Raw genomic sequence first — 12,340 nt, forward strand, 5'->3', positions numbered from 1 at the left:
CACTGAGATCAGCACTTCTGGCCCCGTGCTGACACTGAGAAGGCAGAGTTCTGCTGGATCCAGGCCAGGCACTTAATCCACAACTCAAACAGAGCACCTTGGAAAAATGCCAAATTCCCCTTTTCCAAAGCTCCAACAGATCCTATCCTGAACTAAATTGCCCTCTAAGCTAATTCTGTTTTAGCACATTGTGAGAAAACAGGCAAGAATCCTCTTTCTGGGCACTAATCCTTCCCTTGATTTACCCAATGGATATGCAATTGGCTTCCATCCAAAAAGAAAACCCATTGACTTCTACGGGAACTAACGAACCTCCCGTAAAAAAGAAAAAATGGGTCTGCACTCTGCCTGAGAGTCAGCATTTTTGATGTACATGAGGATCTCCTTGTTTATACGGAGGGGAATACTGAGAGGGAGCTCCATATGCAGCAGGCTAGAAGTTTAATTCTGCTGTGGATTACAGCAGTTGTGCTGCAAAGTGCCTATTACCATGCAAAACATGTAATTAATTAATTCAAATTTTCTAGAGTTGACAGACCACAGATTGATTTGTTTTTATGGGAATGAAAGACTGACAGGAAAGCATGCAGGAACTTTCAGAGCCTACCTAGGAGTGAGGGGAGGTTGTTTTGTTTGCACTCCAACTAAACCTACGAGCATTTCAGTTTAGTTTGAAAAAAAATTACTAGAAACAATAGGAGGAAATAAAACCCTCATCTCTCAAGAGGGCTTAAATAGAGAAAAGGGAGATTCTCAAAGTAATTTTTTGGGAAGATAAATCCACCAATTCAAGGGATAAGCTAGTGAATAAATCCCCTATTATCAGGTGAAATTCTTGTCACAGGCTGCTTTGGTGTCATCTACTGGCCTCATTCCCTGCATGCAAGGCCTCCTTCTGAATTAACCCCTTACACAACGAACTCTGAGGATTAACATAAGAGCCAGCCTCAAGACCTATGAGAGCACATTTCCCTCTTTTACATACGTACTGCTGGCACTTCATAATCCCTTCTGTCCTAAAGAAGATTGCTTCACAGTGAATTCTTTCAATATTAAGTTTGAATCTTCCTTTTAACTAGGGTCAGGTCAAACTGTTTATATATTTAAAAAGGCAAGGAAGTTGTGAGGGGATGGAAGGAGGAGTCTTCCACACCTGTATTTAGAGACAGAGGGAAATAACAGCCTGAGGTTTGCTCTTACCATTTGGATAACATAAGGGAATTAATGTGAGACCGAAGGAGTAACAGATATTGTTAACAGCACAGTTGTGAGGACAACGCTTGAATTCCTTGGTGAGTAATGAGGCAGATTGCACACATTATTCAGGATTGCCAAAAGATGCACAGAAGAGACACACCAAAGGTATTAACCTTCAAGTAACCCCTCTTCCTCCTCCCCAGCTATATTTATACAGCAGAAACCACAGGTTTCCTCCTTCCAAACACACTTGTTCAGATCCTCTTACAAGTCTCCTATGTCTAGACATCCCTGCCCATGCCTAGAGAAGCCAGAGGACTGCAGAGCACTTTTCCTGTTATCAGCAAACTGCTCTCACCAGCTCTGGAAGAGCTGGGACATCAACTAGGTGGATATAATTTGGCATCATTTTCACAGCCTCCAGGCCTGTATCACCACAGAACAGAAGTCTCAGAGATGAGAAAGCCAAGCAAAGCTTAAAGTGCAACTGCAGGGGCTAATTCAGACTGATCTAGTAACAATAAGGAGCAGGCAGACCACTTTAGCACTATCAGAACCACTATGAGCCTCTCAAGCGCCACTGTAAAGCAGAAGGGAAGGGATGCACTAACTGATTTAGCCCATCCAGGTACAGCAACAGTTCCCCTTACTTTGTCTTTGGGCAAACTATACAGCATCTTCTGATACTCCTTATCAGAAGATAAAGTTACTCATAATTTATCAAATTTGAAATCTTTAAAGCTCAGCTTCACAGCCTCAAGTTGGTCTTTTGCTAACTTTGGTACCTCTCTTATTTCCAGCATAAGGACATCAACACAATCACGTTAAAGTAACAGAAGCAGCCCTGCAGCTCCTGTGTGTTCAGAATCTGGTTTGGCTCTTGAGGAAAGAGTTCCAGAAAGCCTGCACTGCAATGGGAATGAAGTCATTAATGGAGATTAAAGAGCATAATCCAGGCTCATTTCCCTAGAATCCTTTAATATGGCTAGCATGGGATTAACCATTCCCAGTCTCCACCACGTGCCGGATGAGAGCCTATTTGCAGATTGCCAGATCAGCTCACAGGCTCAAGTGGTTACTCTACAGGGGACAAGAAAAGCTGGCTTTCATTTTGATAAATCTTTATTCTTGTTTATGTCATCATCCTCCCTGAGAGCTTTGATTCCAGTGAGGAGCAGAACCTGCTAGGGGAGCCAGCACAAAGAACTCCTGATTTCTAATTGAGCTTCAGTACATTTTCTTTTCCAGCAGAGCTGACTACGAAAAATACGACAATGTTGCACAGTTCCTCCTGTTCATAGCTCATTGCTTTGCAGAGAACAAGGAGCTTTGGCCTCAAAAGCAGTTCAGACGACTAGGAAACTCTTGTTCCTGTCTTCACTCCCTATATCCAGTTCATTGCACTCATTTATGTACCAATTTGCCTCCAGCAGAGCAAGAGCACTCAGTGAGACTAGTTCATCCCTCAGCCCTTTTTAGGGTAATCGCTGGAGCCACATTCACAGTAACATGGCCAGAGAGGGTTCTCCTGTGCTCTTTTGGGGAAACTGGGTGACAAAGCAGGGGACAAGGGCAGAAGGTAGTCCTTAATTCAGGTGGGTAACTGGGCTTTGTCAGGGAGAAGCCAGAGTGCAGAGTAAAGAAAGTGGGTGGCAAAAGAAGAACACCAGGTATTAAAAATCAACAATAGAAGACAACAGGGAATCTTGGCTCATTGGTTTCCAATGATAATTTCTGTATTTCAGAAACATAGAGCAGAGGTATTGCAGAACAGAATACAGACACCACGAGGACCAGCATGGATTAAAATCCTACAGAGCTGTTTAAAGCAACTCAAATTTTACATTTTTTCCCCCTGAGGCAGGGCTTAGCATTGACTCAAGACAAAGACATAGACGTGGGAGCAACTAATACTAATGGAAATATGAATCGAGGAACTGATATGCCAGGAAAGGACTGCAAAAGCACTGCAGGGAGCAGCTGGACTCAGCAGTTTCTGGATGTGGCACGTGAAATCAGCAATCTGAAAGGCAGCCATGCCAGGTGGGGCTGGGCCAGAAGACACCAAGAACAGCATAAAGGCAAAATGGAAATTAAAAGGCAGGTCCACTCCCTCTCTTGAAATAAGTGACCACTTAGCCTCACTTTTGGTAAGCAGCAACTCCAAAAATGGAAACCAAGATGAGATAATTAAAACTAATGGCATGCGAGTAGAAATTACCACTTGTGAGGTAAGAGCACTCAAGTGTAATGTACAGAGATCAACGAGACCAGATAATCTCTACTTTGGAGGAGGTGTTTTTTTGTTTTTTTTTTTAAATAGGTGTCTGATAAGAAAGCATTTGACAGCTTTAGACAAAAAAAAAACTTGTCTTAAAGAAAAAAGCATGACCCAGGCATGGTTTCATGGCTGTTTTTGCTTAAAAAAAATAGAGTTTAATAAGCCCTTCCAAAAGATGGTGGAAGATTCTATGGGAGCTCTCAAATAACACTGCATTTTTCCCACCCCTTGTAATAACCACCAGACAGGTCTAATGCAATGAATCAGACTGGATTTTTTCTGGTGAAGACATCTGGAAAAGTCTGGCCAGAGCATCTCCTCAGCTTTCTACAGGGATAAAACCAAAAAAGGCGTTGGCTGACTCTTTCACAGGACAATCTACACCAGAGCAGCCTGAATCCTTTCAGGCGACTTCCAGCTGCTGATAGGAGCACATATTTGCGGCTCTCTTAAAACAAGTGCTTTGGTGAAGGGGAATGAAGCAGAGTACAAAGCCATGGTGCCTGAAGTGGTTTCGTTTGGTTCATTTCTTTCCACCCTCATCTTGGAAGACACTCCAGACAAGAGCTAGCTCCCCAACCATGCATCTTGCTCTACCCAAAGGATAAGGAAGCCAGAAATCAAAGTGAAGTGATCCAAGATAATTCTGTGGTTCCTACTTACGTCTCATAGATGTGTCCATTTTCAACCCTCTCCTCTACGTAGGCCAGAGCACGGACATGCATCGGGGAGTGAGGGAAGGCAGCATGGATCCAGGGGAGGCCAAAGACAGACAACCCTGTGTTGATCAGCGCAACAAGCAGGAGGTCCCAGTGGTAGGCTGTTCCCTTCACCAACCTGAAATGGGTTTTTGTTGACACGTTACACCTGGTGCTAACAGTAACAAGGCTGCTCTTGCTGAATCTGAGCTGGAACACTACACTTGCTTTGATTATTCCTTGGCAAAGCACATCAGTGTACTTCCAGGCAAGCATATTTTCCCTGTTTATTCTACAGGAAGAAATCACTACATTTGGTAAGACACCAAAAACATGTTCTCTGTTTGGCTGGGATAGGCGATGGAATTTTTATTCTGTGATGGTACCACAAACACAAGCTGTCAAGTTCTATTTTTTCTCCCTCTACAAACCCATGCCCTGATACCTGATCAGCATAAGCTCTGCCTTATATACAACATTATGAAAACAACTACCAAGAGCTACAAAGAATATTTTACACTCCTTAAAGACACCGTATAGGAAAACACCAACATTTCAGAAAAACATTCTAGGAAAAAGATGACCCACTTACATCACAGATTTATGCAACACTAACTAAAAGGGGATATCTAACTAAAAGGGGATATAATCAAGATGAGGAAAAAAAGAGTGGTCAAAGAAAATCAGATTAGTGTAACTGAATTTGAGCTTGTCTTTTCTGCCTCAATTCAGTGCCACTCCAGCTGCAACATGGAGAATGCTAATGTGCCATGCAAGGAGAAAACCCTCCCACACACTACATTAGCAGAAAAATCCTAAGACATGGTAGTTTCCCTGAAAAAGGAGTCATACGTGTTCACTCTTGATATCATCTGATTGCAGTTTGCAGAAAAAAACAAAGTGAATATTCTAATAACATAACATCTCTACTCAAGTTTATGCATAAATCGGACCTAGCAGATAAAAACGAAACCACAATAGGTATGTTTTCCCTCACTTCTACATTCTCTAATAGAGTTTAATAGCTTCAAACACCTCTTTTCTTATGCTCAACTGCAGTGTATGGTACTATGACATTTGTCCAGGTCACTGACTCTTCCCTTTTCACAGAGTTCTCTCTACTGCAAGAGCAGTGTACATTTCCATGGGGGTCAGACGTTCCCTAAACATCTGTTGGTACACCTATAAATCTCAAAACATACCAAGTATCTACATAATGTTCACAGAGCAAAGAAGAAATGGGCTGGGGTGGTAAGGTCACTGATGCTTTGAATTTTTGATTCACCACTCCAGTACTGGGGGATGGTGATGAGAGAAGTTCTTCCAAGCATTCCCTGAATATCTGGGGGCGCCCCCCCCCCAGTATTCAGGCTACCTTTGGGAAAGCTACCAGAATGAAGAGAAGTTTACTTGAACAGCAAGGTGAAGAACATAGTGCTACAACAACAAATAACTCATTAGCTGAGATCTCATTGACCTACAGCAGTGCTAGGAAGAGTCTTGAGAATGTACCTCCGTAAAGGGAGAGGCATGCCGAAAACATTACCTGTTCTCTGGGGCATTTGTGAGCGATGCCACGATGTTCTGCTCTATGAAGAAGAGCATTGAGAGGAGGAACCCCAGCCCCATGGCACTCATCACCGACCCAATGGAGAGGGACTGGACTGGGGCCAGCACAAACAAGCTCTCAGATGGGTTGTAGTTAAATTTAGACACTGGAAAGAAGAGGGGAGTGATGTTAGGATGCACTTTCTTGACCAACCCTCTACAAGGACTCAAGTAATTTTTTTATTTTATTTTTTTACCCACATTACAGGCAACCAGCAAAAATGGTCGTAACACACTGGCATGTTGGAGCCAGAAGGCCCATCTTAACTGATTTACTTCAGTTTTTCTTCTCTCCTCAAAGCCTGGCCACCATCCTGACTTTTTAGATTAGAAATCCTCATTTCTAACTGTAAACTCTTCCTGCTCAGTTAATCCACTGAGCAAACATTTTAAAATCTTTCCCACATGCAACAAGCTGTGCCCCTACTTTCTGCCAATAGAAGTAATCCATCAGTAGGGATAAATTACACATGGCCACAACTGGATGGAATGGTCATCACAGAAAAGTCATTTCTTATTTGTTTCCATACATTTCCTCACATCACCCATTCACGTCACCACAGGACAATGCAATTCCTGTCCCCATTATCACTTCCTGATATGGAAAAGCTGATCTCTTTGGCCAATGAATGGTGTATCATTTTTAGATTTCCTCACGTAACTTAAAACTGCCCAGATGCTCTGCACCATTTCACCTAAATTAGGAAAACGTAAAGTGGAGACAAAGAGGACAGACTGGGATCATCAACTCTACGTCTGCACAACTGGCAACAACAGTTCCTGCCTGCTAATTACTATCCTTTGTTCTTTGCCAGAAATTGTTGATTCCCTTTATTGTAAGAGATACACACTTTAAATTACATTGAGATGAAAAGACAGGCTAAAGTAATTTACCTAGAGAAAAAAAAACTTTACTCTGCCTTGTTTTGAATGAATTCAATTGATATTGATGAAATCAGAGCTGCTGGATTAGGGGGAATACACACAGGATTCGTAATATTACATGGGAGAACTCTGCCTTTTTTAAATACCAAAGCCTTCCCGGGATTTAATTCCTCTTACCACCCTAAAAAGCTTCACCCAGTATTTCAGAGAATAAAAATATAACTTACTTTCAATTTCCTTGAAGATATAGGAACCCACAACAGAAAAAGTCAGAACTGAAATCGGTAAGGCACAGTCGGACAGAATTTCACGGACTCTCGCATGCAAATATGGGCTGCAAATTAAAGACAAAAAAACTATCAACACCACACTGAAGGGACAGTTGCTCAATCCAGATAGTATTAACACTAACAAATGAAAATTCAGTCCAATCTTGCCATTCTAAAGAGATGTTTGGAGCAAAGAATTAGTCTTCAATTCAGCCTAAATCCTCTGGAATCTATCGCCTTTGATGGTTGATGAATGCATGAGCAAAACCCAGAAGGAAACAAGAAATTGAGATACAAGGCAGTCCTGCAGCACCAATTGACATCTAATTTCCACATCAGCTTAATTGCTTACTCAAGCATTTCCAAGGGTTTTTAAAGGCAATGGAGTTAAAACCCATGTTAGAGGTGGCCATTTGACTTCCAAGAGTACAGCCTTCCTAGTAGGCTGTCCTATACCATCAGGGATTTTGCCCCCCCAAAATGGTTCAATGCTTATTTGATGTGTTACAGAAGTTCCAAACACGAAATACATGATTCACCCAAAGCTCTCCAAAAATCACTTGCGACGCCAAACCAAATACGGAAGGGCATCATCCAGTGACCGAACATTTTGTTCTGCTCTAACATTTTCCAGGTGGCCAGCCAAGCTCATCTCTGGCTTTGGCTTCCCACAGCTGCTATTGGAAGCACCTGATTTCTCTGGGTCACAAAATCATTAGCGATTCCTCATAGATAATATGAAATAATCAATAGTCTGAGCTCTAAGACTGAAGTAACTCACCTTTTCTTAAACTGATAGAGCGTATGACCAAGCCAAAGGGTACCCAACATCAACATGAGACTAAGGACGGCAGTTTCACGTCCATAATGCACATCATGCGTGCCTGTTTGATTCTCTAGGGACATGGATCTGCTCACTGATGAATTCATCAAGAAGGTGGTATTGATGCCGAGGCTTGGAATAGCATCAGTTCGTGCTTTTTCCAAGTAACTGTCTCCTGTGCGCCCATGGTAGTAATATTTCTTAAAAACTGTACAAACAACCAACAGGCAAGCATTAGGATAGGTTTGTGACAATCAAAGCAAGTAAAATAATGTGGTTCTTTCTTGCTTGATCATGCAGCATTAACATTACGCTTCACCAGGTTTATAGCTCTACCCCTCAAACCAGTGAAAAGAAATCAGGAGAGCTGCTTCTCTCATAAAGCCAGCACTTTACAAGATTTTCACTTCTTTTGCCAGATAAAAATTACACTGATCTAAATCAACAGGTATGAACTGTAAGTGCTTACAGTGCTAATTATAATATTTTATTCCTACCTAGCATTGGATTCACTGCTCTTAAGCGTAAAACAGACAGCTACTTTCAGCAGGCTGCTAAAAAATTACATCGGAATCTCTGAAAAAATTAAGAGCAGACAGACTGCCTGGATCCTTAAAAGGGCTGCACAATGCACAGTAATTACTTTTCCTCCGGGGCTGGTCCAGATTTAAAGATAAGTGTTGACAATATGCGAAATCTGGCAGAACATTTAAATTCACACTGCAAATTGAAATAGAGTTATAGAGCATCTGAAGCAAACCTGCACGAGTGAAACAGTAATGCCTCTGGAATTGTCCATAAATGTATTAGATTAGCTCAGTTAAGAGTCATTTATACAAGTAATTAACCGTTGTAAATGCACTCTTGCTTTTGAGCATTTAGACAAGTCATGTTGCCATTCCTATGGCACTGGCTGGCTCCAAGCGCATAAATGTGGCGTTGGGATGGTTTCACCTCTTTTTGGAGCAAGAACCTGAGGCGTCACAAGGAGCATGTAAAACCAGAAGGTAGGAGTTAGGAGTGAGGTTTTGCAGCCTTGGTACTCCCATGTTGTGAGACTGCAAGGCAGCACCCGCTCTTCCCCACCCCAACAAGGAGATATAGTAGGATGGAAACCACCATATCAGAAGTTTACAGTCCCTCTGCCTTTCTCTGCTTTAGACAAAAATATTCCTTCAGGCTTTGCAGAAGGAAACTCAAAAGTTTCAGGCAAGACCATCCCCTTTAAACAGAAACACAGCAATGAAACTCAGGCTATAATGCTCTTTGCAGCATTCTCCATCCTGCACCCCCTCATATAATAAAAATCCGGTTTCTGAAAACCCCAAAGCAGCTCAGCTTTTCCATCTGCAGCAGCTACAGGGAAAACAGGCAAAACAAATTCTAAAACATTTGGAAGGAGACAAAAACAACCCTTAAGCATTTTGTGAAGCACAACTGGTATTTGCAACCACCTTGGATTTGGCTGAAGCAGTTTGGGTTACTGCTGGTTTGGAGCTCCTCTCAATGTAAGATGCCTCCCTCGTGTGTAGCTGAGCTGCCATTTTAACAGCAGGAACAGCCCTCCTTGTACCACCTTTATTTTTAAAAATAAGGAACTGAGGCATTCAACAGCAGGGTCCAACAGGACATGAAGGCCACAGGAGAAAAGCCCTGTTACTTCACATTCAAAACATTTATACGCAAGTGTAAACATCACAGAAGAAAGCTTGCAGTTCCAGCTTTAACCCTCCAAACTGCTCCCAGCAGCAGCCACCAGAAATGAGGAGATCACTGCACTTTTAAGCATGGGAAAGCTTCCCCCCAAGGAGCGATCCCGTTACGGCCTCCATCAGCACCCTGTACTTGTGCATCGCGTGCTGCGGAAGAGGCTCTGCTGCTGTCATTTCCTCCCCTCCATCCTCGCAGCTGTGTCCAACCCGGGCAGGACACCCACACCTGCTTTGCAAATAGGTAAACTGAGGCACGGGACACTGCCACGACCCACACACCAGCATCAAACAGGTTGCTAGAGGACTCGCTGTTTCCGGCTCTGAATGTTAAAGGACACTCTTGTCATAAAAATTATGGGGGTATTTCCTGGGGATCAGCATCTGGCCAGGGCTAGAAGCCTGTTGACTGTCTCAGCCTATCCTAACCATTACTAAGGCCCAGAAACACGCACAATTACTGAGCATAAGCAGCGCATACAGCTCTTCAACTATGCAGAACGCATTTGAACACCTCTAATTAGGCTTGGACTCAAAATCCAAGTTCTGTGTTGGGTCTTGGGGATTTTCTCAGTTTACCACACACAGCTACAACGCAATAATACATTTTGGGCTGACATCTCAACCCTGATACATAGGGAAAAATTGATTTATTTTGTTCACTACGCTCAGAACGTGTCAATACAGTAGCGGGAGGCCTTTGTCCTGTACCATGATTTGCTCTAAAATGCTGAACTGCTGCAGATTTCAGCACTGGTTTGTTTTGATAACAGAAAGCTAAGTGAATCTTGCCGCCCCTGTTCAGAGCAAAGCAGGTGGTGTTCTTGCTGAAACAGAGCCATCCCGAAGCATAGCACACGCTCAAGTTCCTTCCAACAACATTAACTTGCGTTATTTGCTTCGGCCAGTTTGTCGCTGTTTCCTGCAGAGTGCAGATGTCAAGATCAAACAAATACAGCTTCGGTGGCTGGGCCACATGCCGAAAAAAAGGGTCACCAGGATGGCTCTAACACACAGCCCAATTCCTCTGTACAGTATCGTATCCCTCCCCCCTTCTTTCCTGCATATGTATGGGTACCTTGCAAAAAAGGCTACAGACAGACCGAGGAAAACATATCTGAGCAAGAGGAACAGATCCCTCAACCCTAAGCATGCCCCAAAGTCCCTGTCAGCTGGCTAGCCATTACCAGGACCAGCTTCTTCCTCCTACTTAACTGCTCAGCCCAAGTTTTGAGTGAAAAGGGGTGATGGCAGCAGCATCACCTCCTGCTACAAAATGGGAGAAGAGGAAAGACAAGCCCGCAGCTGTGAGCTGTGCTGGTGTCATCTGCTTAAATACAAGTACTGAGAGGGTTTAGGATAAAATCTATGCCTGCCAGCATCACTGCCCTTCTACACGTGGGAACCTGGCTGGACATGAGATCTCTTTTTGTTGATGCACTAAACACCCCCAGGTGCAGCTCAAGCCAATGAAGAGCTGGCAAACAAGTCAATAAAGAGCTGGCAAACAAGTAGAGCACTGGCTTGATTTTATTGCCATTTTCCTATAAATCCAGCCCTTTCCAAGTTCAAGGGAGAATTACTCAAATTCACTAATTACACTGATTAGTTTCCAGCCTCCTCTGTTGTCCCTACTGAAGTCCTACTTATATATTCCTGAAAGTTTTGGCGAAGATGAAAGGATGCTTTCTGCACCTTTAACTTGCATCCCATGCCCTTGGTACAGGGAATCAGCTCTCTGCTACAGAAACACTGCAAACATCTGCTAGTTATTCAACAGTATTCAGCTGCTCAGTGCCACGGGGAGGCTGTTCCATGTCTCTAGAACAGGGCACTAACAGGACACCTCAAGTAAAACACAGCTGCATATTGAGCAAGGAGAAAGCAAAGCACCCCAGAGCAACTCCTCTTTCACCAGGCTTTGCCTGTGCAGGATATTTGAAAGAGGCAGGTGTTCTGCAGAGAAAAAACACTAATTGCACCAAAGCATATACACGTGGAGCCAAATTAAGGATTCCCAATAAAGCTGGGACGTCTTGCTCCAAATTCCTTCGCAGTATCAGGACTCCTCTCTGAAGGTGTTCTCACACACAAGATACCATGGGGAGCCAAGCATGAGGACCTTGAAATGAAGTCATGTGCTTAGTGTGGTTAGGTTCATCTTGAAGGACTTCAAGGGAACAGGCCCAAACTTTGGGCCATTGGACAATTGATCAAAAAACACATTGAATGTTGACTTGGCCAGTTCCTTGTTGGGATGAACAGAGGCTGTCATCCACATGGCATTTCTGTTAATGACTTTTACCTCCACAAATACCTCCTGCCAATCCTGGCCAGAAAGAAAGGTGCTAGAGGAACGTGTTAAACCTGAAGGCTACTCATGGGTCCACATCCAGAAGTTAACCCAGAAATGGGGAGCACATGGCTGGAAAAGGCAGAATAGCTTTAGCAGCACTCTAGAATGCACTGCAGTCTTTAACTTACCATTAAGGGAGAAGGGTGTTAGCTCATAAGAATGGACACTTTTTTACTACTTCCATCCATGTCGTTTAATAACGTGGACAGGAAAGGTCTAGATGCACTGCATATAAATCACTTTTTTGCTAGGATCATTCAAAAAGAGTGATATCAGGGAAAGACTGACAGCAACATTAATGATGGTTTCTCCTCCTGGTAAGTTAAAAACCTAATCCTATCTCAGCTAACTGAAATTAGAGATGATAGAAATTCTGCATATCCGTGTAAACTGCTGACACAGAGCTGCTTATGTCTCAAACACTTTGATCTTTTCCTGAAGACCCTGAAAGAACACGGAACAAGCGAGTGTCATGCATATTTGCAGCCTCATATTTCCCTTTGACAATGAAGCA

General features: G+C 43.1%; 1 protein-coding gene across 7 annotated transcripts in view; it reads right to left on the reverse strand.

Moving 5' to 3' along the window:
- SLC4A11 (solute carrier family 4 member 11) overlaps positions 1-12,340 on the reverse strand; it is a 134,998-nt gene that overhangs the window by 10,031 nt on the left and 112,627 nt on the right. For all 7 annotated transcript variants that reach the window (XM_035324460.1, XM_035324461.1, XM_035324458.1 and 4 more), the window contains 4 exons: positions 7,720-7,969; positions 6,897-7,003; positions 5,723-5,891; positions 4,142-4,315 (listed from right to left, as the gene is read on the reverse strand). In XM_035324460.1, the coding sequence (XP_035180351.1) occupies positions 4,142-4,315; positions 5,723-5,891; positions 6,897-7,003; positions 7,720-7,969 (700 nt within the window). The remainder of the gene's footprint in view (positions 1-4,141; positions 4,316-5,722; positions 5,892-6,896; positions 7,004-7,719; positions 7,970-12,340) is intronic.

Source organism: Oxyura jamaicensis, chromosome 4 (assembly GCF_011077185.1).
Source record: "Oxyura jamaicensis isolate SHBP4307 breed ruddy duck chromosome 4, BPBGC_Ojam_1.0, whole genome shotgun sequence".
Classification (NCBI taxonomy): Eukaryota; Metazoa; Chordata; class Aves; order Anseriformes; family Anatidae; genus Oxyura; species Oxyura jamaicensis.